We start from the raw sequence: 22,447 nt of genomic DNA, 5'->3' as shown, positions 1-22,447 counted from the left end.
ATGAAGATCAAATGTCACCATCATCATTATTGCCACCAGGTCCACTTCCACCGGCATCATTACAGCCACCAGCGCCACGTCCATGACCAAACGACAAAGACCCCCCCCCCATATAGCCTTAACAGACTTTTCGGGCAAGTGCAGTTATCGAGCACCTATGAAGGCCGGCATGGCAAATGTTGGGGTGGGTGGCCACCACCACGCCCGGCCGCACTTTGTCTCTCTACACATACTCATTTCAGGCTGAGTTGACCTAGAGGAGGCCCAGGACCGGTTCAGATAATTGTCACTGGCGTTAGTGGCCGTGACCGATAATCGAACTCGGGCCGACGGGTTCGTAGCACAGCGTGCTACCCGCTGCACTACCGCTCCCCACTTCCACGACCACGACAATAACCACCACCATCACTCACTGTTGAGGCCGCGCTTGCAGATAAAGGGCCGCTCCTCCCCGCAGCGTTTGGTCATCCACCCGCCCGTGTCTTCCCCAGGCATACGTACGATCTTCACACACAGCTTGTGGGCTTCAGGACTACGCGCACACACATAAACGCGCCAATCTTGAGACGTTTACAATTTCTTACAGTTATATTTATCTTCATTTCTCCAATTCAAATTTCAGAAAACACACACCTACATTTCCGGTAAGAATGAATATTGATTGATGAGCGATCAGGGTCAAAGTCACATTGCTTTGGGCTTCTCTATGCTATTATTGGTTGGCCAGAATTAGGGGTGACATTCAGGGATCAGGGGTTAGGGTCACCTTATGTCAGGCTCCGCGGTATCCCAGTTGCTGTATGAGAACGCTTCTCCTGTGCTCCAGTGGAAGTCACTGCTGTTCCCGTGGCAGCCAAACGCTGTGCACGTCTGATTGAACGACAAGAAAAAGACACAAACGCACACGCAAGCACGCGCCTGTGATGCCCGAGCAGCATCACCCGTCCCAAAGCGTTCGTAAAAACTGGGATTTGCCCCAGCGTTCGGCACCTCCGCCGCGCACAACCTGCCACACCGTCGGGCTTTCCTTACCAGGCGGGAGAGGCCGATCCAGGGGTCGTTGTCGAGCCTCTGCGCGAGCGCCAGGACGTGCCCCTGCTCGTCGGCACTGGTGACCGCGACCAGGTCGCCGCCGTGGCTCACGCAGTAGGTGCGCGCGTTCGGCCAGGTGCGCTCGGGCGACACGGAGAGCAGATAGCACGAGTCGCCCCTCAGCTCCCAGCCCACGTCGCAGCCCGGCATGGCCGGGCCTTGGGGCAGGGACAAGGTGGAAAAGGGAGCGTTACTCTCAGAAGTAGGGCCGGGCGTGCGGAGGTATGCCGCTCACGCAGTGCGTGATTAAATAGTCATTGGGTTTTTATCTCCTTCGGGCACCGAGAAGGAGACTGCACGACTTTTCTTACAGTTGAGAAAGAAGACAAATTATAGGAGAAGTGGTGCAGTGGTGGTGCTGTGGTGGTGTTGTGTGTAGAATTGTGGCAATCTGATGATGGTGTAATGGTGGTGGTGTGCGGTGGTGTTAGGGTTGTTAAACATGTTTTTGCATCATTGATAATTGCATACAAAATTAAACAATTACAACAACAAAATATCTTAAGTTGGCTTCACGATGAATATGAAAGGTCCTTTAAAAGAAATGTGCTGAACAATTGGAGATATCTGTACGAAGGACACAATAACCTGTATATCCACCGCATACCTCTATCACCACTGTAATTCCTTTACCTCCAAACCCACAACACCCCCCCCCCCCCCCTGCAAGCGTGCCCCCTCACCGCTCTCGCAGATGAACTTCTGGGACAGGAGGCACGAGCCGTCGTTCCAGAACCCTCCGTCCCCAGCTGCAATGTCCCCACAGTCCTCTCCAGATCCCCCCTCTGCGTCCGGCCAGTCATCGGGCTGCCCGGGTCTCCATTTCCTGCAGCACGTGAATCATCCGCATCATCATCATCATCGTCATCATCGTCATCATCCCCATTTACTATAGCACACGTGTACACAGGCGTGCACGGGTATGGGTAGGTTTACATAGGGGTGGAAATGTGCACACAGGGGTGGTAAGGGGCCGTCCATAAATGACGTCACGCACCTGGGGGGGGGGTCAGACATTTGTGACGATGTGTGACGAGGGGGGGGGGGTTGATAAATGTGACGTCACATCACAATGCGCACCTTTAAATAAATATAGACAACACGTTCTACTTAATTAAATAGACTTTTCAATAAATGTTTTCTCCTACAACATCAGAGTACAGCGCCACATTAAATACGCACTACAATGACAATAGTTTAAAGCGATTTTAAGCATGTTTTTTTGGGGGGGGGCAGAGCTTTGTGACGTCATATTTGAGGGGGGGATCTGACTTTTTGTGACGCCGTGTGACGAGGGAAGGGGAGTCAGAAATCGTCCGAAATCGCGTGATGTCATTTATGGACGGCCCCTAATGTGTACACAGGTGTGCACGGGTATGGGTATGTGTACACAGGTGTGCACGTGTGCGCACGCTCACTCGAGCTCCGGCAGGTAGGGGGACCCGTCGCTCCACTCGTAGACCCCCTCGGTCACTTGGTCGTGCAGACCAAACCAGTAGAGGTTCGAACCCACAAGGTGCGACGCGATCCAGTTCTGGAACAGGTGCAACAACAAGGACAGCCACAGGTGTAGCGGCCGCCAATCGCCCCTAAGTGACGGTGAGGTGTCACAACGCACTCTTGTGCCAGGCTAGGTGCACCTCGAGACACGCATACACAGTACGTGAACGCAAATGAAAAGCGCGCTCTCTCCTTTGGTCTGCTACTCCCTCGTTTAGTCTCGACCAGAGGCGACCGGTCCAGCGGCGTGCCCTGCCCCCTAACCCACTTACTTTTCTAAAGGCGATGGTGATAATAAAGTAAATTGTAATAATACACATCCCCAATCCATGCGTTCCTCTGTCTCTCGGTGATTTCATTCCCAGCATGAATCTCTCTCAGTGCTTATCTTTGCAGCAATTAGTGAGCGATGACAACTCTGGGTTCCATCTTCACACACACAGTCCACCACAAATACCACACGAGTCCTCCACAGCCATGGTGGGTAGGGGTAGGTGAGTGCATGGCCTTGGTGAGTAGGGATAGTTGAATGCATGATCATGGTGAGTACGGGTAGGTGAGTGCATGACCATGGTGAGTAAGGGATAGTTAGTTGAATGCATGATCATGGTGAGTGGGGGTAGGTGAGTGCAAGATAATGGTGAGTAGGGGGGGGGGGGTGAGTGCATGACCATGATTAGTCGGGGTAGGTGAGTGCATGACCATGGTGAGTAGGCTTCGGTGTTAGCATGGCCATACATTTAAATCCACACACACAAAAAACGTACGCAGAAAGTACCTTGGGCTTTGTGATTTATGCAAAAAACCCATCAGCAGTTCCTGAGGACCGGCTCTAGGTGCGTGCTGGGCCGGGCCCTACACCACCAAACGCTCCCTGTGGTCCACCCGAGTTCACGCTCCTTCGCGGTGAATCGCGGTTATTAGGGTGGGCCCCGTTGGGGGTGGGCCGGTGGGCCCCCACCCCCACAAACACACATCAGCTCTACTGCCCCCACCCCCCCCCATCCCAGAGGAGTTGGGAGAGCCGAAGCACCCCCCCCCCTCCCGAGCACCCCACCCACCTGCTCCCCCGCCGAGTTGACGCTCATCAAGTCCCCCCCGTGGCGCAAGCAGTAGACTCGAGCGCCGGCCCAAGCTAAGCTCTCGCTGGACACGTAGTAGCAGTGGCCGTTGTACTCCTGCCAGAAGGTGGGGCACACCGCGTGGCACGGGGCTATAGGAGGAGGGAGGTAAGAGGAGATGGGGGGGGCGGTAGTTGTTGTGGTTAGAGCGAACCCCGCCGAACCGAGTTCGAGTCCCGACTCACGGCGTGGTGCTGCTGGCCACCACACCCACCTCGTGTGCCGTGCCGGCCTTCAGAGGTGCTCGCTTACAGCACTTGCCACAACAGTCTACTCAGGCTATACTGGGGGGGGGATCTTTGTCTTTGGTGATGAGTGCACTCCTAAACCACTGCGACTGCCGCGCCGGGGAATCGAACCGGCGACCTCTGCATTGCAAGTTTCAGCATTACTCAACGGCAGTAGCTCTGTTTATTAATAATAAAAAATCAGGTTTACAAATTCTCTAATAAATGAGTTACTATACCATCATTTTTTTGTAAAGTTTTGCTGGCTGGCGTGGGTGCGGGCACGCATATTTGCGTCATGACGTCCGTTTCGTGCGTGCCGACGTCACGCCACCCACCCTCCCCGGCCATGGATCCCACCACGTAAACGCGATTGAGGAAGAAGGTTAAACGAAACGAATAATTTTTTATGTTACCGGTTAATGCCCACTGAGCTATACAGCTGTGGGTTTTGTTTTCTTCCCGAAGCGACCTGGCTATCCCGAGTGATATAGCTCAACGAAGTGGCTTATCATCATGTGGACATTTGTAGCCACCGGTTACTCTAAACGCGTGTTGATTCTAAATGTGGAGGGAAACACCGGAGGACCCGGATAAAAATCCACGCGACCACGGGGGGAGAACGTGCAAATATGCAGCAGGCGTCAGGGTCGGGATATCGAACCCACGTCCCAGCAGTAGCAGGGAGGACGGGGGAGAGGCTAGAGAGAGTGCGACGGGAACGGGAGAGATGGGAATAAGGAGAGCGAGGGTGAGAGCTGAGAGAGACAAACAGGGAGAGAGTGGGGAAGGGAGTGGGTGAGATACAATGGAGGGAGGAGATGGATATAGAGGGAGGGAGAGGTCGAAGAGGGGACAGAAGGAATAGAAACATACATAAATTGGGATAGGGGCCGTCCATAAATGACGTCACGCACCTAAAGGGGGGTCAGACATTTGTGACGGGGGAGGGGGGGTTGAGAAATGTGACGTCACATAAAAATGCGCATCTTTAAATAAATATAGAATTGTTATAACAACACTAATTGTTCTAACAACACTCCTACAACAGCAGAGTGCAGCGCCACATTAAATACGCACTACAATGACAATAGTTTAAAGCGATTTGAAGCATGTTTTATTTTCAAAATGGAAATATGGTTTGGGGGGGGGGCAGAGCTTTGTGACGTCATATTTGAGGGGGAGAGTCTGACTTTGTGACGAGTGGGGGGGGGGGGTCAAAAATCGTCCAAAATCGCGTGACGTCATTTATGGACGGCCCCATATACATCACAGATAAGGCTAGAGAGAGGTGGAGAGAGACAGGATCTTCTATAAAATTAAAAGTCTTTCTGGCTGGCTGAGAGGGACGGACGGTGAAGTACAAAGGACGTGCGGTTTGCTCGTTTTAATCATTAAAAGTGGTGGCTCATCATCAACGCGATGGATGAGAACGCGCGTGATCTGGAGCTCGTGATGCGCGCGTGTTTGCTGGGCTTAGGCGCCCTTGGCGGCCATGAACGCGTATAACACCCCCCTTTTAGCGACCAGGCCTTCCTTGTGAGTGTCAAATAAACCTAGACTCCTACCTGTATCCACGTCACCTTGGTACCCCAATGGAACGATCCGTATGTCATAACATATCATATATGCACTGATTTTTCTTTTCGGGGGGGGGGGGTGGTTAATTAATGCGCAAGAATGGTACGTTGCTTTTTAATGATTATGTTTCTGTTCATAGACATTGGCAAAAGAAAGATGGAGTGAAAGATGAACGGTGCGTAAAGAAGCATTGAGCAATCGGAGCGTGCTCGGATTTACCCCGAGAAGCTGAAATAGAAGCATCACTCGGAGAAGACGTGCAAAGTAGAGAACTATTTTATTTCGTTAAGAAGAGTGAGTGCGCTTCTGCAGGATATACTCGTACTATTTAGAAGATAAACTATATATATATGTTATTTTTCCAGGTGAGTCCCACTGAGCTAATCAACTCCTTTTCAGAAGCGACCTGGCCACAAAGTGGTAGCTCAACGAAGTGGCTTATCACGTGGAAATTCATAGCAGTAGCCAAATATTCTAAACGCATGTTTCTAAATGAGGAGGGGAAACTCGGAGGACCCGAAGGAAAATCCACGCGACCACGGAGAGAACATGAAAACTGCAAATATAGAGCAGGCGTCAAGGTCGGGATCGAACCCATGACCTCATGTACACTTGGCGAGGTAGTTAACATCTCGCCACTGTGGCATCACGCTGGTGAGATATGCCCTCGATAAGGGGTGATGGCAAAGATGTCGAGATGAACAACAAAGTGAGAGCCAAAGAACGAAACACGCTGGAGAGGGCATCCTACAGTGAGTTGGAGCGATTCATTCAGTTCATTTGCAGGCGCTTAGTGGATTGTTACATCCCATTACCATCATGACTGGCTTTATTATGATCACCCAATGGGATTCGTCTGAGAGGCCACGCTTTACTGATGAGCATCACATAAATGGAATCCAGCTTTGGTTAACAAATGGTCTGGCCGATTACAACACGGAATTAATTCCCAATTATTTATCAAACCCCGCAAGCTATAATTCTTTACAATACAGTATTAGAATAATTAGCGTTTAAGGAATGGACGATGGAAATTCGTGACTTAGAGCGCTTTGCAAAACACGGTGAAACAGCCTCTGGGTTAACAACACGTGATCCGTGCTTGCTCTGTACAAGCCAACATCAGAAGAATATTGTACAGCATTGATAGACAAAATCAATACTTTGCAAAATCAATACCGTTCAAATCAAGAATAAACAAAACATTCATACGTAAAAAGGTTTCCCAGAAATTAATTCGTGGAACAGTAATTTTTTGAATTCGTGTGAGCCTAATAATTAATCCATCAAAATACTGAAATAATTCGTTGGACTGAAATAATTGAATCCAAATTAACATCCGACCGGGTGGCGCGATTATGCTAAATTGATGTCTGGTCAGTTCAAATACCGCTCGAGGTCGATAAATCTGGTACCATTCTGATGGAAACCAAAGCAGTTGAGCGTATTAACACGCCTCTGACACAGGAATGTGGAATTTCCACGAGTACATCGCTTACTCACCCCATCCCACGGCGATGACCGCGAGGGCGGCCAGCAGGTAACCAAGCATGGCTCCTCAACGATGGTGGTGATGATGATGATGTCGTTGATGAAGTTTATATTGAACGCAGATCCTCGTTATCTTTGATTGGCGGCGCGAGGATTGATGCCCATGGGTTCTAAATTAAAAATCCCCAGCCACCTGGGTCCGGCATCGAACTCTGATATCCTAGGTTTATGCAGTCCTGAAAGCACCACTGTGCATTTAATGCAGTGTTTGGAGTTGAACTCAGTTTGTGGACCAAAATCCAAGTTGGGGAGAGGGTCCTTAGTACTCCCCTCGGTCTCGGGGAACTAAGGTCTGGGGACGAGGATCCGGGATCTAACTGGGAGTTCTGAAGTCCGGGTCTCCGACCGGGCGGGCTATTTATATGCGTGCACTTGCTCATGCGTTAATGTGTAGCCGTACGCGTGCGTGTGCCTGAGTGTGCGTGTGCCAAGTGCCACTAATGAGTCATTGCGTAAACATGCGCGGGTGTACAGGTGTGTCCGCGGAGTTATAGCGAATGTAATAGATGCTAATGAGTAATAGGTGCTCGCTAACAGAGCTTGCCCCTAAATAGTATGGACTTGTTCCAACCATGAGAATGCAACATTTCCAAATTTTGAGGGTCCCAAAACATGTTTGGAGAACCTTCAGCTCGCGGGGCGCACTTCGGTTCATACGTTACAAGGCCCGGTAGTCATGCTCGTATTAAAAGACTGGGCACGTCACAATGTGTCACGATGTATGTGCGACATCAATGACAAACATTTGAGCTGGTTCTGAGCCTCCCTCTAGATCGACTCGGCCTTAAATTGCTTGCCTGGTGTGATATGGTGGTGGTGATCGTAGTGGTCGTGGAAGCGCGGAGTGGTGGTGCAGCGGTTAGCGCGCTGCGTCACGAACCCGTTAGCCCCAGTTCGATTCCCGCTCACGACCACCAACACCAGCGACGGTTATCTGAACCGGTCATGGGCCTCCCCTAGGTGGACTCAGACTGAAATGAGTTCCTGCTGCGGCGTGTAGTAAATATCGCCGCTTTGGGAGACAAAGGCGGCCGGGGGCGTGGTGTTGGCCACCCCACGGCCCTCGCGTCTAGTTCCGGCCTTCGTGGGTGCCCGCGAAGAGCACTCAGCCCGACAGTCTGCTAAAGGGTATAAAGGCGAGCTATTTGTCTTTGCAATTGGGTGAGTTGAGCTCCGCGTGATCTCGTGCGCGCACGAGGCTGGAGGCGCGTGAGTTCGGCTCGTACACGCGCAGCCCCCTGAGCCCCACCCCCTCCTCCCCTCCACCCCCCCTCCTCCCCCCGACGATCTCCGTGACCCCACGACAGTTTACAATTTGAAAGCTGTAAGTGACGATTACATCCCCATAACAGGAAACTAGTGCAGGCCAGAAAAAAGAGTAAAAATAAAGAAAAACAAACACAAAGTGTAACACAACACAAATATCTTCAGGGATTCTTTGCAGCCTTCCCTGTTACGTTCTGCAGTCGTTTCCTGTAATTCATTCCCATTTGGTTTATATAATGCCGATATAAAAATCATAACTGAGGTGGTTAATATATGTCCCATTTATGTGTCTGCATTTGTTTCCCCAATTCAGTTGGCATAAAATATTTTATGTCACTGCGAATAGCTCTGCTGAGAGTACATTTCCTTACCCGACTCCCCTTACTGACATGTATTTTGTGGTTGGCTGGCCTCTAAATTGTCCATTATTCAATTCTCTATATTATTTTTTTACGATTTATATGCACTTTATAGGAGGCTACCTTGTCTTCCTTTTGAATACGTGACAAATCGAAGCATTATTCCAGGACTGGGGTGTTCCATTTTCATGTAAACGTTCCGTAAAAAGGGGCGCTAATTTTGATGCGACATTCAGGCCTGCTTCCTTGATAATGCTCAGTTGTTCAATCTTGTCCAGTTCTTCCTTTTCGTACTTTGAAGGTCAATGGTTACTCTTTCAAATGTGACACCTGCAATCTTCTCCTCCTCGCCTGAAGATTGATATTTTTTGGGGTATATTATATATATATTTTTTAAATCTAGTTTTCTACTATCGAGCATTCTGTTTACATCATTAGGATTCCATCTTGCTCTCTACAGTCCACTAGTCGAGCTTTACCAATCATCAACTTAATTTTTGCTGTTTTTATTGGTTATATGACATCGATGACATGCTTTTTTCTCAAAATCTCTCTCAATTCTTAACGATTGTTCAGTTCCATGTATAGCATTACGTTTTTGTTATTTTTCTTGACTAAGAATCACGGACATTTTTCTAAAATTTTGTATTTTCATCCCATTCCATATCGCTTCGTTTCTTCAGCATGCTGTTCGTGGTTCCACGTAGCTTGTTCTCTTCTAGTTTTTTTTACTTTGCCCCCCTCCCGTCCTACTTTCAATGAATGCCCAGTCCATTACAATCTTGGTTATTTTTCATTACTCGGTGGTGACATCCATTTCATGATTTAGCTTCTCTAGTCAATTGAATCTGCTTGTAATCAGTCTTCCTCCTAAACTCGAATTTTCATCTTAACCACTTATTTTTGCCCTGTAATTAACTTTGTCATCTCTTTGGCGATGAAGTGTAACTTGAATTACATTAGCCTCGTGATCACTTCCTGTATGTCATTTTCTGGGTGTCTGTGAGAAGTCAATTTCATTTCTAATTTCTCTATTTGAGATCCTCCATATCAATGCCATCGTCTCCGTGTTTCTGAGGATGACGATGGAGGTGTTAGTAGTAATTAAGGTGGTGGCGACTTTTCTAACCGCAGTAGCGATGATGACGATGAGACTAAGGATAATAGCAGTCACGACAGCGGAGATGTCAACGGTGATACATTGATATTGGCATTTTAATTGCACTGGAATGACTAAATGAAAGATACAACTAAAAAAATAATCAACACCTATTTCAACGATACGCCGATAAAATTCCCAGATTAGGGATTAAACGACACAAAAGGCTTCTTCTGACATGGTTATACAACAGCAGATGAGAGCGCGTGCCACTCATTGCTTCCGTCGCCGCACTTAAACACATAAACCTCTCGACCTGCGCTTGTAAACTGGAAGCGGCCTCATGTCGCATCTTCCTTTATTGAGCCTTGCCGTGAGTAAAGTTACGCTCCGTCAATGGTTAGACTCGGACTAACAGGGGGTTTCACAAGTGCGACACAAGGTGAACATTTAGAGGCCCCGTGGCATCAATATTTAACCGTGACTGTGGTAAATGGGAATGAGACACTTCAAAGGGCTAGCGAGTCATACTGAAGGTAGGAATGTGATTTTACGCACACATAAATAGCTAAGGGTATAATAGTTCAGTCAGCAGAACTGCAAGACTTATAATTGGGTCTTGGCACGTTTATAATGTGTACAGCGAACTCGTCCTCCACCATATCACCGTCAACATCATTATCACCTCCACCACGACCATCATCACAACCAAGACATAACCACCAAAACTTTCATCAAAATTACCAGAAATATTACATATTTCATCACCTCTGCCACAATCACCACTATCGTCATCACAGCTAGCGTCAATCTTACCACTCACCATTACCACCACTCTCACGAGAGCTCTCATCCACTTCAACTATGCAGCAACTCTTACCTCCACCTATGCAACATCTCCATCTGTCACCTTCCTGCTCCAGTTGTCATGATCCTCATCCATGTCTATATATTTGAAATTGTAGGACAGTCCTCGACTTATAAACGGGTTACGTTCCTGAGACCCGTTCGTAAATCGATTTGTTCGTATCTCAGAACTCAATGCTGTACTGTATTTTATTGTACAGTGTTATAAATTGTGTTTTGATTCAACAAAAAATGAAAACATCGTTAAACGAATAAATAGGAAATATTGTACATTTGCATGTAACACTGAAATAAATACTGTATAGTAAATAAAACATTAAAATAATGGGACACGAAAAGAAAAGAAATCTGTTTTATTTTCACTTACCTTGAGTTCTGATTCTGGCTTGCTAATCGAAGGGGTGTGCATCTCACAGAGGACAGCTCCACCAAACAAAATAGTTCCGCGGTTCGGTTTATAAGTACGATCGAATGTTCGCAAGTCGGATGGTTAAAAATAATAACATAAGTCGGAAATTCGAATCTTGAGGACTGTTCGTATTGTACTGTATATTTTCATCACCATCATGACAATTACCATCAAAATTGCATCCGCCACAACTATCTTCATCAACATTGTCATTTGCACAATTATGCTTTCAAAAATAACATTCATTTAAATACGTTTTTGGAAGACAATGTTTTAAGTTGTTTGTACATTTCTCTTTCGTTTATTAGAAATTATTAAAGTCATGATTCAATTTAATGCGAGATATGTTTACAGGTCTGTTTCCCAATTTTATCCCAATTGTGCTGTCAGTGTTACGTCACTTTACGAAGAATCCATTGGAAACCCCCTGCATTACAGAATAGCCCGTACAATTGGATATCACCATAGTAATGTTCGTTGCATTACAGTAAAACCGATATATTTCATTCTTCACCAAATTGAGGGCAGAACCATATTTCATGTTTTTTTGCACATTCATTGGTAACTAGGCAGAGGGCATCAACTTGCTACACTCGAGAACCCAGTTTTATCACAGGATCTCAACAGTGTCAGCTTAGCGCTCTGACCTCTGAGCAACCCACCTCCTTTATAATTAACAGTGTATTGTATAATTAACCGAGTTAAACGTGTGAATAATAGCAGCATGATACGCAAAGTGAACCTCTGCATAAAACAGCCTCCATTCTTCAAGACGTCTTCACACTGTCACCGTGGCCACCTCATTAGCGATTCCTAGAGGAGAGAGAGATTATGAGAGTTGCTAGAGAGACAGATAGAAACAGTAAGAGCTGTTAAAGATAAAGTGATGGGACATGTAATTGGTGGCAGGAGTGGCACAGTGGGTCACGCACTTCGATAAGAAACCGGCAACCCTAAATTTGATTCCTCGCCATGGCCAACATCAGTGACGAGTGATATGTGAACCAGACAGTTCTCGCCACCGTGCCCAACTCACCAAGTATTGTCAAACATGACTGACAAAGTGAACTCACGAGTGGCTGTAAAATAATTGTTTCGAGTTCCAGTCGGGATTAGAGAAGCATACATCTGAGGAAGTGGGTATACAGGGCATCCACTATTAAATCATTAAAATTAAACGGAAGATTCATCAGGGTCAATAAAACTACAAAAAAACACTTGTCCGTGTGAAGATGTTATCGCGCGAGTTCCATTGCTCTCATCCTCCACATCCCAATCCATGGTGCTGGCGACATTTAAGATTTGAGAAAGTCTTAGGTATTTTCCAGCGTCATGGGTGTAATTGGTCCAAATGCTCATGCGATGGCGCTCTCGAAATCAAACCAAGCTATTCATTTCTTGGTTCACATGTTATCTTTCACTAAACCCCAAAATGCAACCGTGCAGGTAAGACTGAAGTTTAAATAAATTACTTAACAATAGTTAATATCTTTATGGACCACCCTGAAAGTTGTAACCTATTACAAGTCTTTCCAGAGTGGGGTATTTAAATAAGATTTTACATTTTATAATTCTTGACTGTTGTTTATTTTAAGTCTATTACATTTTTGATTATTTATCTTGTGTTGATCGCCGATTGTTTATTGTTTATTTATGTCTGTTAATTGAGATTCATTTTTTAATTGCTTGGTTGCACCGTGGGATCAAGAGAGAGGACTGTAATTTCATCTGTGTTGTATGTCATGCATGTAACACACTTGACAATAAAGTGACTTTTGACTTTGACTTATAAGTTTGAATCGGGGATGGGGTGTAGGGGACGTCAAATCAATGTATCTTCCTTCTTCAACGAGTATAAGTAACCGCTTATTTATGTTGGTGACCCTAAGCCAGCGGTGGAAATTCCATATTCCCATGGTAGAGACCAGTCTTTTCAGAGAGTGACTTCAGTTGATTTCCCACAGTGTGGTGCTCATGTTATCAACCTCGGAGAAATTATGCACCTCATCCCATTTACATATTTCCCCACCTCCCGTTACTCTATCTCCATTATACCTCTCTTTGTGTGAATGAGTCCTGGATGTGGTGAAGTGACCTCTCTGTGGAAGTGGTTAAAGGTTTGAGTCTAGATCACGGTGAAGAGGTCCATCTACAACTAACAAGAGGTTTCAGTTATAAACTTAGAGCAAAAGTGAGGTTAGGGTTTTTCTACAGGTGGTTATAGGTTTGAATCCTGGGCATGGTGGAGGAGTTAGGTTCCTCTATATGTGGGTATAGGTTTGAGTCCTGGACGTGGCGAGCCTGGTGCTGCATGGTCTGCTAAAGGCTTGCTCACCACACATGTTCTCAAACATCTTGATGTAGATGTACCCATCGAGACCCCACTCCGGGCCCCACGAGTTACGGACAATCCAGTACGGGAGGTCACCTACACATGTGGACACACAAACACAGCGACACACACAGCGATAAGCACACAAGGACGTGCATGAATGCGCGGAGTAAGGACGCTGAATAATATTTACACATGCATGCGCACATCTATACCGACAATGTCATCAAGCCCTGCCAATCAGCTCTCACCCAGAGGCTCACATGGGAGTAGAGTTGAGACCTTTTTGTTCAATTATTTTGATGTTGTCCAATTAGTCGGGAAATGGAACTGATAATCGGGAAAGTGATCGATTACTTAAAAAATGCGACAGCCCAGCTGTAGGTCACAGCGTTTCGGTGCTTACCAAGTGAGTATCCGGTGAGTGTGCCGGCGTGGTTGGGTGTCGAGGAGGAGCAGTGGTGCTGCACCACGCCACCCAGGTAGTCCTGCCAGCTCACTGCATCCACACTCACGGCCAGCGGACCCCGGCCCACCAGCCAGCCCATCATGGCCTCTTCGTCATCGCTGCTCACGGGACACAAAGAACCCCCACATAGCCTTTTACAGACTGTTGCGGCGAGTGCCGTTAGCGAGCACCTATGAAGGTCGGCATGGCGCACAAGGAGGTGATGGGACCAGCACCTCGCTCGACCGGCTTTATCCCCAATACTGATGTTTACACACTGCACCAGGTAATAATTTTAAAGCCGAGTCCACCAAGGGGAGGACTAAGATTGGTTAAAGATATTCGCCACTGATGTTGACTGTGAGCGGAAATCGAGCTCTCGTCGCCGGGTTCATAGAACCGTGCGCTAACATCTACATTACCACTCCTCAAAGACAATGATCACCCCAATAGTCTTAACACACTCCTGGGGCAAGTGCTGTTAGCGAGCACCTATTACGGTTGGTATGGCACACGAGGGGGTGGGTGTCCAGCACCATGCCTGGCTGCCTTTATCCCCCAGCGCTGATGTTTACACGCTGTACCAGATACTCATTTGAGGCTGAGCCGAATTAGGGGAGACCCAGAACTAGTTCAGATAATCATTACTGATGTTGGCTTTGAGCAAAAATCGACTTCAGGCTGCCAGGTTCACAGCACAGCAAGCTAACCCCGACACTACCACTCTTCACACAAAGTCACAAGCACACACATATGCAGGCACACACACGTATGCATAATGATATAGGCACGCACACACACCACTCACACTGCTTGTACGCACGCACGCACCGGAAGGAGTGTGATGCAAAGTCCTTGATTTCCACACCAGGAGTGGAGTTCGTAAAAATCCGGCATGGACCAGCACTGTTAGTGAATGGGTACAAGGATTCCAGAACCAAATGCAACCGTGTCTACACACACACATACAACAAAACATAAAAAAAGATTAGCCACAAATGAAATCGTCGAAAAATCTGATAATGAAAGCTGATGATGTAAAAGTCAAAAGTATAAACGTGAGGTGGTCGACATCTCAGTTGGTCTAGCTAAGCCTGTGATGGAAATTTCACATTCCTTTGACAGCGGTCAGACTATTTATAAGACAATAACAGAAATGGGACTAATTTAATTGATCTCAAAGTAAAGATAGGCCAATTGTATGACCGGCGGGGATATGAACTAGTAACCCTCACGCTGGCAATCATCAGTGTCAAGAGTTTTTCAAATGTTGCTTTGGATGTTTTGAGAATATTTACCATATGGGTTGTTTGAATGCAAGCTGGAAAATAGGTTTAAGCAGGTTAAACCATGTTAGCCCTGTTACCTAGCTTGGTGCAAGCACCTTGATGACGTCAAAGATGCTTATTGGTTCATGTCTGTTGTCGTTGTTGTTGGTGACATTATAGTTGCTGTCATTGTTGTCGTTGCTGTTGTGTGCGGGACCATGGTCATACCTTATTGAGCCAGGAGAAGGCCGTGACAGTATCACCCCCCTGGCAGCCGTGGTTGACCCTGGAGCAGTCGAGGACCTGCTGGACGCTCAGGGGTTTCAGGAGGCCCCCCGTTAGCACGCTGGCGCTCTCCACGACCTGGACGGACGCAAACGCCCAGCAGCCGCCGCACTACACAGACGCACGCACAGGCGCACACACAGGCACACACGTGTATGCATTTGTATGGAGAGATATGCAGACATTCCTACAGGGATAGACACACACATGGGTGGGCAGATAAAGACAAAGATCCCCCGTATCACCTTAACAGACTTTTTTGGGGCAAGTGCTGTGAGTGAGCACCTATGAAGGCCAGCAAGGCACACAAGGGGGTGGGTGGCCAGCACCACACCCGGCTGCCCTTGAAACCCTCGTGGCAATGTTTATACATCATACCAGGTACTTATTTTAAGCTGAGTCGACGTAGGGGAGGCCCAAGACGGGTTCAGAAAATCGTCACTGGTGTTGGCCATGAGCAGGAATCGAATTCAGATCGCCGAGTTCGTTGCGCGGTGGTAATCACTCCACATGCAGGGGCAGAAATGCAATCACAAGGAAATAGAAAAACATCCTCCCCTATAGGCTTTAACAGACTGTTGGAGCTAATGCACGATGGCATGGTATGGCCACCACCACCCAGTGTAGATGTTTACACACCGCACTGGGGACTCATTTACAAATGAGTCAACCATGGTAAGGCTCAGGACTGATTGAGATTTGAACTACCAGGTTCACTGTGCAACCACTCCCCATGATACACACGCAGAATGAAGCACACACAGGATGAGTATGCATATGCCAGTATACGGGCACAGGTAGAGACAGGAGCATGGCTACTGGTGGGAAAGATGTGTACATGGGCATGGGGACACATGGGTCGCATGTCATGAGTACTATTCACACACCAAACACAAAGGTATACAGCGTAGGGCATGCGTGGGAGAATGAGTATACTTTCAGAAGATTGCATGCACACTTGTGTACATGGGTGAGTACGTGGACATGCACTCATACAGTGGTGATTAAAGCTACCAAACAAATACCCTGTTTTGCCAGGACAGTCCAGCTTTCAAAAAGGCTGTCCCAAAGCTTTTTCAAAAATCAGGATAGTGTCATGGCTTACAATTTCTGGTCTCGTGCTCGACTCATAATACGGGCAAAGGACGTGGCTGCCTGAGTGGTGATTGATGCTGGCAGAGTAGTGAGCAGGGCCTATCAGATGTAGGTGGGGCTAATGTCAGAAAACAAAAGGCGGCCACCTCACTGTGTGCGGAGCTAGTGGTGGCACGAGTGTGGCTATGTAAAAGTTGGTAGGGTTTGGTGGAGGGAGTACCTGCCACCTTATGATGTATCTTGGTGGAGCCTCCAATAAATTTGGTAGCTTTAGGCAGTGATGGTGGGGATGGTGGTAGAGGTGATAGTGGTGGTAGTGATGACAGTGACACTGGCAGGCAGTTGGTAGTAAAGATGGCATTGATAAAGGAGGGCGATTACTGATGATGTTTGCGGTGATGTTGGCTGTGAACCTCACAGACTCCTGGTTCTTCACAGCTGTCACCGCTCGCTTGTCCCTCCAGTCAAAGTGCGTGGGAAGACTGGAGAGCTGAACATGGGGCCCAGGTGGGGCTGAGGCTCCACTGTGAACAGGGGGGCCCTTTGTCCCCAGCAGAAACATTTCTGCATAAGGGGGTGCAGTGGAAGAGAACATAAGCCAGTGTGTGGCAAAAACAAGCTTAGCCTGGCACAAGCATCATGATGTCACCACGAGATATTGAGAATGGTGCTGTCGTGTGTGCACCTATGTATCAATAGCAGTGGGTAAACAAACATGGTCACAGCTACATTAATCCTTCCATTTATACTCTACTCCACTAAAATATTCCGGGGAAATTACAGAATAAGCAGCATGTTATCTCATCAACCTCAGTACACTCAGTATAACTTTTAATACTGATTCTAAGATATGGGAGCCATGGATTTCACTACAATCACCTGTTGGCAAGGAAGAGAGTCATTATAAAGCAGTGGGTATCTATAAATAGATTATCCTGTACAATACAATACATATAAATTGTAAATGTCGAGCTCTGCAATTACTTTTTCACGCCATTGCCAGTGAAAGGACTTCCACTAGAGGCAGTTCGAGAGTACCCCTCTCCAGAGAATCTTGGCCTACTCTTCCATGCCGACCAGGGGTCTTGGAAGACCTGCCGTTCAACTTCAGCAAACAAGTATCCAAAGTGTAATATGGTGCAGTGATTGGAATCGGGGACATCAGAAGTGCTGGCCAAGCAGGATCGACAAGGCCATTATGATGAGACAATACTCCCCCCGCTCTCCTGCATAATGAATAGATGTTATAAATCGTCTTAACTCAGCTTGCCCCCCCCCCCTACCTTGGCTCCTCCCCCCCTTACCCTATATAGTCGCGTTTCTCTATTAGCTCTCTTCACTTACTACAGTGATTTTGGCTGTAACGGTTCCACCTGAAGACGGAAGCTTGCGTTGCCTCCGAAACGTCGTGATTTAATTTAGTTGTTTTTCATATATTTATTTTTTTACCTCCGTGACTTTACCGAAAAAACCAAAGAGTATGAGACAGTACCCCTTCGTGTTGCGCCGTCTCTCTCGATTGCCATACCTCGGAACTCTTGCGGGGTGAGGTCGGAGAAGCGAGTCACTCCGTAGCGGGGCCGCCACCGCGAGCCGTTGTGCCGGGCGCTCGCAGCGGCGTTGAGCCATTCGTGTCGGCGAAGGCTCGCCTAGAAAACACAAGACAAAGATGAATGTCTCTGGCTCTACGAGTATCGGTCATTAACAGTGCACCCACAGATCACTCGTGTTGCCTTCGTCTGGCTCTGTGAGCCTGTCATTAACAGTGCACCCACAGATCCCTCACGTTGCCTTCGTCTGGCTCTGTGAGCCTGTCATTAACACTCAAAGGCGTAGCTAGGATATTTTGCGCCCGGGGACGAACTATAAAATTGGCGCCCCCCCCCCCCCCCCCCGTTTAATCACGTACCAAAATGTAATTACATGACATGTAGGTTGTGTGTGGCGGGACATATAAACTTTTAGGTTGAGGTGTAGATTTGTGCAGTAGTTTCAGGCTGCCGCGCCCGCCGCAATAAGTTATAATGTAACGTTGTAAGCCTCATTTTGGCGCCCCTTAACCTTGGCGCCTGGGGACATATGTACCCTCTGCCCCCCCCTAGTTATGCCTCTGTTAACACTGCACCAATAGATCACTCGTGTTGCCTTCGTCTGAACCTCAGTTATACTCTTTGGTTTTTTCGGTAAAGTCACGTAGGTAAAAAATTTAAATTAATTAAATTACAACGTTTCGGGCGCAACACAAGCGTCCTTCGTCAGGTGGGGACAACTTAGCGAAAGTACACCGCTTAAGTGAAAGCACACCGCTGAAGTGTGTCTCTGAGACACCCCACCTGAAGAAGGACGCTTGTGCTGCGCCCGAAACGTCGTGATTTAATTAATTTAAATGTTTTACCTACGTGACTTTACCGAAAAAACCAAACAGTATGAATCCTTGCAGTCACGAAAACTTCAAATCTAGAAAGAATGAACCTCAGTTATTAACAGTGGCTGGACCCTAGGGATTCCGCATGTTGCCCTTAGTTTTCTCACCTGGTATACGGCGAATCTCTCGTCGTATTCCCGCTGGGAGCCGTACTTCTTGGCGAACCTCAACACAAACTCCTCGAAGGACGAACCTGCCCCATGGTCGCTACTGCGGTTAACCGAGTAGGAATTGCGGTTAACCGAGTCGGCATTGCGGTTAACCGGGAGGATATCGCGATTATCGCGATCGGCATCTCCAAAAATCGGGACGCACAACGACGCGGCGAAGATGACCAAAGTAATCGCATTACCGGTAAAAAAACACATTTTATTTCTTGTTTAATAATAAGAAAAAAATAACCGTACACAAACTCCCCCGGAAAACTCTATAAACAAAAGATGCGATATCGAAGCACGCAATTAATTGAGCAAAACACACAAAGCGTTACGAATTGTCACGTTCCGTTTAATACGTGACAACCCTTACTAATTGGCCGTGTCGGGTGGCGGCGGGTTTAACGACACATGTACACGCCCACCCCCCGCCCCACGTGATGAAAGACGTTAACGGGCTGCAGTAACGCGTCACATCCGCCGCCGTCTACGAGCGCGGAAAAAACTCCCCCGCACGTGCCCCTCCCCCCGCCCCTCGCGCCGCGTTCTTTGCTCAACGGTGGAAAAAAAGTGGGGGGGGGGGTCGCCACGTGGGGGGGGGGGGGTCGCCACGTGGGGGGGGGGGGGTCGCCACGTGGGGGGGGGGGGTCGCCACGTGGGGGGGGGGGTCGCCACGTGGGGGGGGGGGGGCTCGTCCTGAATCCGCGCTCGCAAAACGAAGCCGTGAACGATTTCACCGACTTCGCGAGCTTCGTTCGAGGCGAACTTTTACGCCGCGCTCCGTGTGCCCGAGACGCCTTCCTGACACGAGTGACGCCGGCCTCGACGAGGAGAGGCCGCGCCTCTCTCTCGCCTCGCCTCTCTCGCGCGTTTCCGTAAACGCAACTCGCCCCCAGGGTAGATTCGGCAGCGCTAGACGACAAAAAAAACGGCAGATTTTTAATTGCGCTCTGCAATTTCTCGTTCTATAGAGTTGTGTACGTTCGTAGTGAACGCGGCGAAATTAGATTGTGTGTGTGTGTGCTCCGTTACGTTGCATAGCAACGCGGCCTGGGGAAAACGGAGCCCCCCCCCCAGCAATGACCCTGAATGATGAGGGCTCAAAGAGCCAGGCTCAGGGTCAATGATGGTCCAGTGGCAATGTTTGGGGCTCAAAGAGCCAGTCTAAGGCTCATTTAGGGTTCCGTGGCAATGTTTGCGGCTCAAAGGGCCAGCCAGGCTAATGATCCATTGGGGTTCAGTGTCAATGTTTGGGACTAAAAGAGCCAGTTAAAGGCTCCATTAAGGTTAATTAGCAATGGTTGGAGCTCAAAGAGCCAGCCAGACGAATGATCCATTGGGGTTCAATGTAAATGTTTGAGACTAAAAGAGCCAGTCAAAGGCTCCATTAGGGTTCCGTGTACTGGGTGGTCCAGATGTCTTGTGACCCCCCCCCCCCCGCATTTTATTATCTAAAACGTAATATGTTTACGTAACAATTATTTAAAACAAATGAATATACATAGGAAAAAATGTTAAGGGTCAATTAATCAAGGTCACGATACGTCCGGACCACTCTGTAGATGCCTGGGGCTCAGAGCCAGCCAAACTAAGTTTCTTTTAGAGTTCAGTGTCAATGCCTATGGCGCTATTGTTAATGCATGAGGCTCAGAGGCAGACTCGTACTCCATTAGGGTTCAGTGTCAATGCCTATGGCGCTATTGTTAATGCATGAGGCTCAGAGCCAGACTAGTACTCCATTAGGGTTCAGTGTCAATGCCTATGGCGCTATTGTTAATGCATGAGGCTCAGAGGCAGACTCGTACTCCATTAGGGTCCATTGTCAATGCCTATGGCGCTATTGTTAATGCAAGAGGCTCAGAGCCAGACTAGTACTCCATTAGGGTTCGGTGTCAATGCCTATGGCGCTATTGTTAATGCATGAGGCTCAGAGGCAGACTCGTACTCCATTAGGGTTCATTGTCAATGCCTATGGCGCTATTGTTAATGCAAGAGGCTCAGAGCCAGACTAGTACTCCATTAGGGTTCGGTGTCAATGCCTATGGCGCTATTTTTAATGCATGAGGCTCAGAGGCAGACTCGTACTCCATTAGGGTTCATTGTCAATGCCTATGGCGCTATTGTTAATGCATGAGGCTCAGAGCCAGACTAGTACTCCATTAGGGTTCGGTGTCAATGCCTATGGCGCTATTTGTTAATGCAAGAGGCTCAGAGGCAGACTAGTACTCCATTAGGGTTCGGTGTCAATGCCTATGGCGCTATTGTTAATGCATGAGGCTCAGAGGCAGACTAAATCTCCATTAGGGTTCATTGTTAATGGCTTAGACTCATAGGAGCAGAGCAAAGCTCCTACGTACAGAGCCAGACTAAGTGGCCTCGTCGTGTATCTATATTCTCAAAGCCATGTGTTCCTCTGTCAGTGCAACTCCAGCGTGCATCTCTCCATGCCGCTTGCTTGTACTTTCAGGTTTCTTCCATTTACACGGCGTACACAGGGGCCGTCCATAAATGACGTCACGCACCTGGGGGGGGGGGGGTCAGACATTTGTGACGAGGGGGGGAGTTTGAGAAATGTCACATCAAAATGCGCAACTTTAAATACATGTTGAATTGTTATAACAACACAAATTTTTAATAATTTTCATTATAAACTATTTTATTATTTAAATTTACTAAGGTCACCTTTTATTAATTCCATGAAGGAGCATTTTGCTTCTCCATGGGAGAATGGAGAAGCATACATTTTGTAAATTTTTTGAATTATTGTGATTAAACATTTTAATTCTAATGTTTCTACCAGGGCTTTTCATTCTGTGGAATGAATATATGATTGTTATAATTGGACTCTCCATTTTGCTTCGTTCTACAAAGTTTCAAGTATTTTTTTATAGTTATAATTACTTTTAATATTTTATAATTATAAGATAGTTTAAATATAATACTCTGAACATCTGCAGTTTTAGTTAGACGTTGAATATTTTCAAGTGAATTTTATGCAAAATTTCAGCTTTCCAACGCCTCCTTTTTAATAAATGTGTTCTCCTACAACATCAGAGTGCAGCGCCACATTAAATACGCACTACAATGACAATAGTTTAAAGCGATTTGAAGCATGTTTTTTTGGGGGGGGGGGGGCAGAGCTTTGTGACGTCATATTTGAGGGGGGGTCTGACTTTTTGTGACGCCGTGTGACGAGGAGGGGGGGAGTCAAAAATCGTCCAAAATCGTGTGACGTCATTTATGGACGGCCCCACAAATGATGAAACATGAACAGGACGGAACGCGCAGATCATGCACATTTAAACTGGCCCGCCCCTACTGGACGACTGTGGAAAAGAGCTTAATAGCTCGTCGGATTTACTCCAGG

The 22,447-nt window shown here is 47.5% G+C and overlaps 1 protein-coding gene across 1 annotated transcript; it reads right to left on the bottom strand.

Moving 5' to 3' along the window:
* Positions 1-10,822: 10,822 nt before the first annotated feature.
* Positions 10,823-19,619, bottom strand: CTSO (cathepsin O). The gene is made up of 8 exons (XM_078856162.1): positions 19,033-19,619; positions 18,029-18,149; positions 16,919-17,064; positions 15,349-15,516; positions 14,684-14,805; positions 13,811-13,971; positions 13,408-13,500; positions 10,823-11,885 (listed from the first exon to the last, which is right to left on the bottom strand). The coding sequence occupies exons 1-8, from the start codon at positions 19,291-19,293 to the stop codon at positions 11,851-11,853; spliced, it is 1,107 nt and encodes a 368-aa protein (XP_078712288.1). The 5' UTR covers positions 19,294-19,619; the 3' UTR covers positions 10,823-11,850.
* Positions 19,620-22,447: the final 2,828 nt, after the last annotated feature.

This window comes from Lampetra fluviatilis, chromosome 5 (assembly GCF_964198595.1).
Source record: "Lampetra fluviatilis chromosome 5, kcLamFluv1.1, whole genome shotgun sequence".
Classification (NCBI taxonomy): Eukaryota; Metazoa; Chordata; class Hyperoartia; order Petromyzontiformes; family Petromyzontidae; genus Lampetra; species Lampetra fluviatilis.
This window is presented reverse-complemented; position numbering and strand designations above follow the sequence as displayed.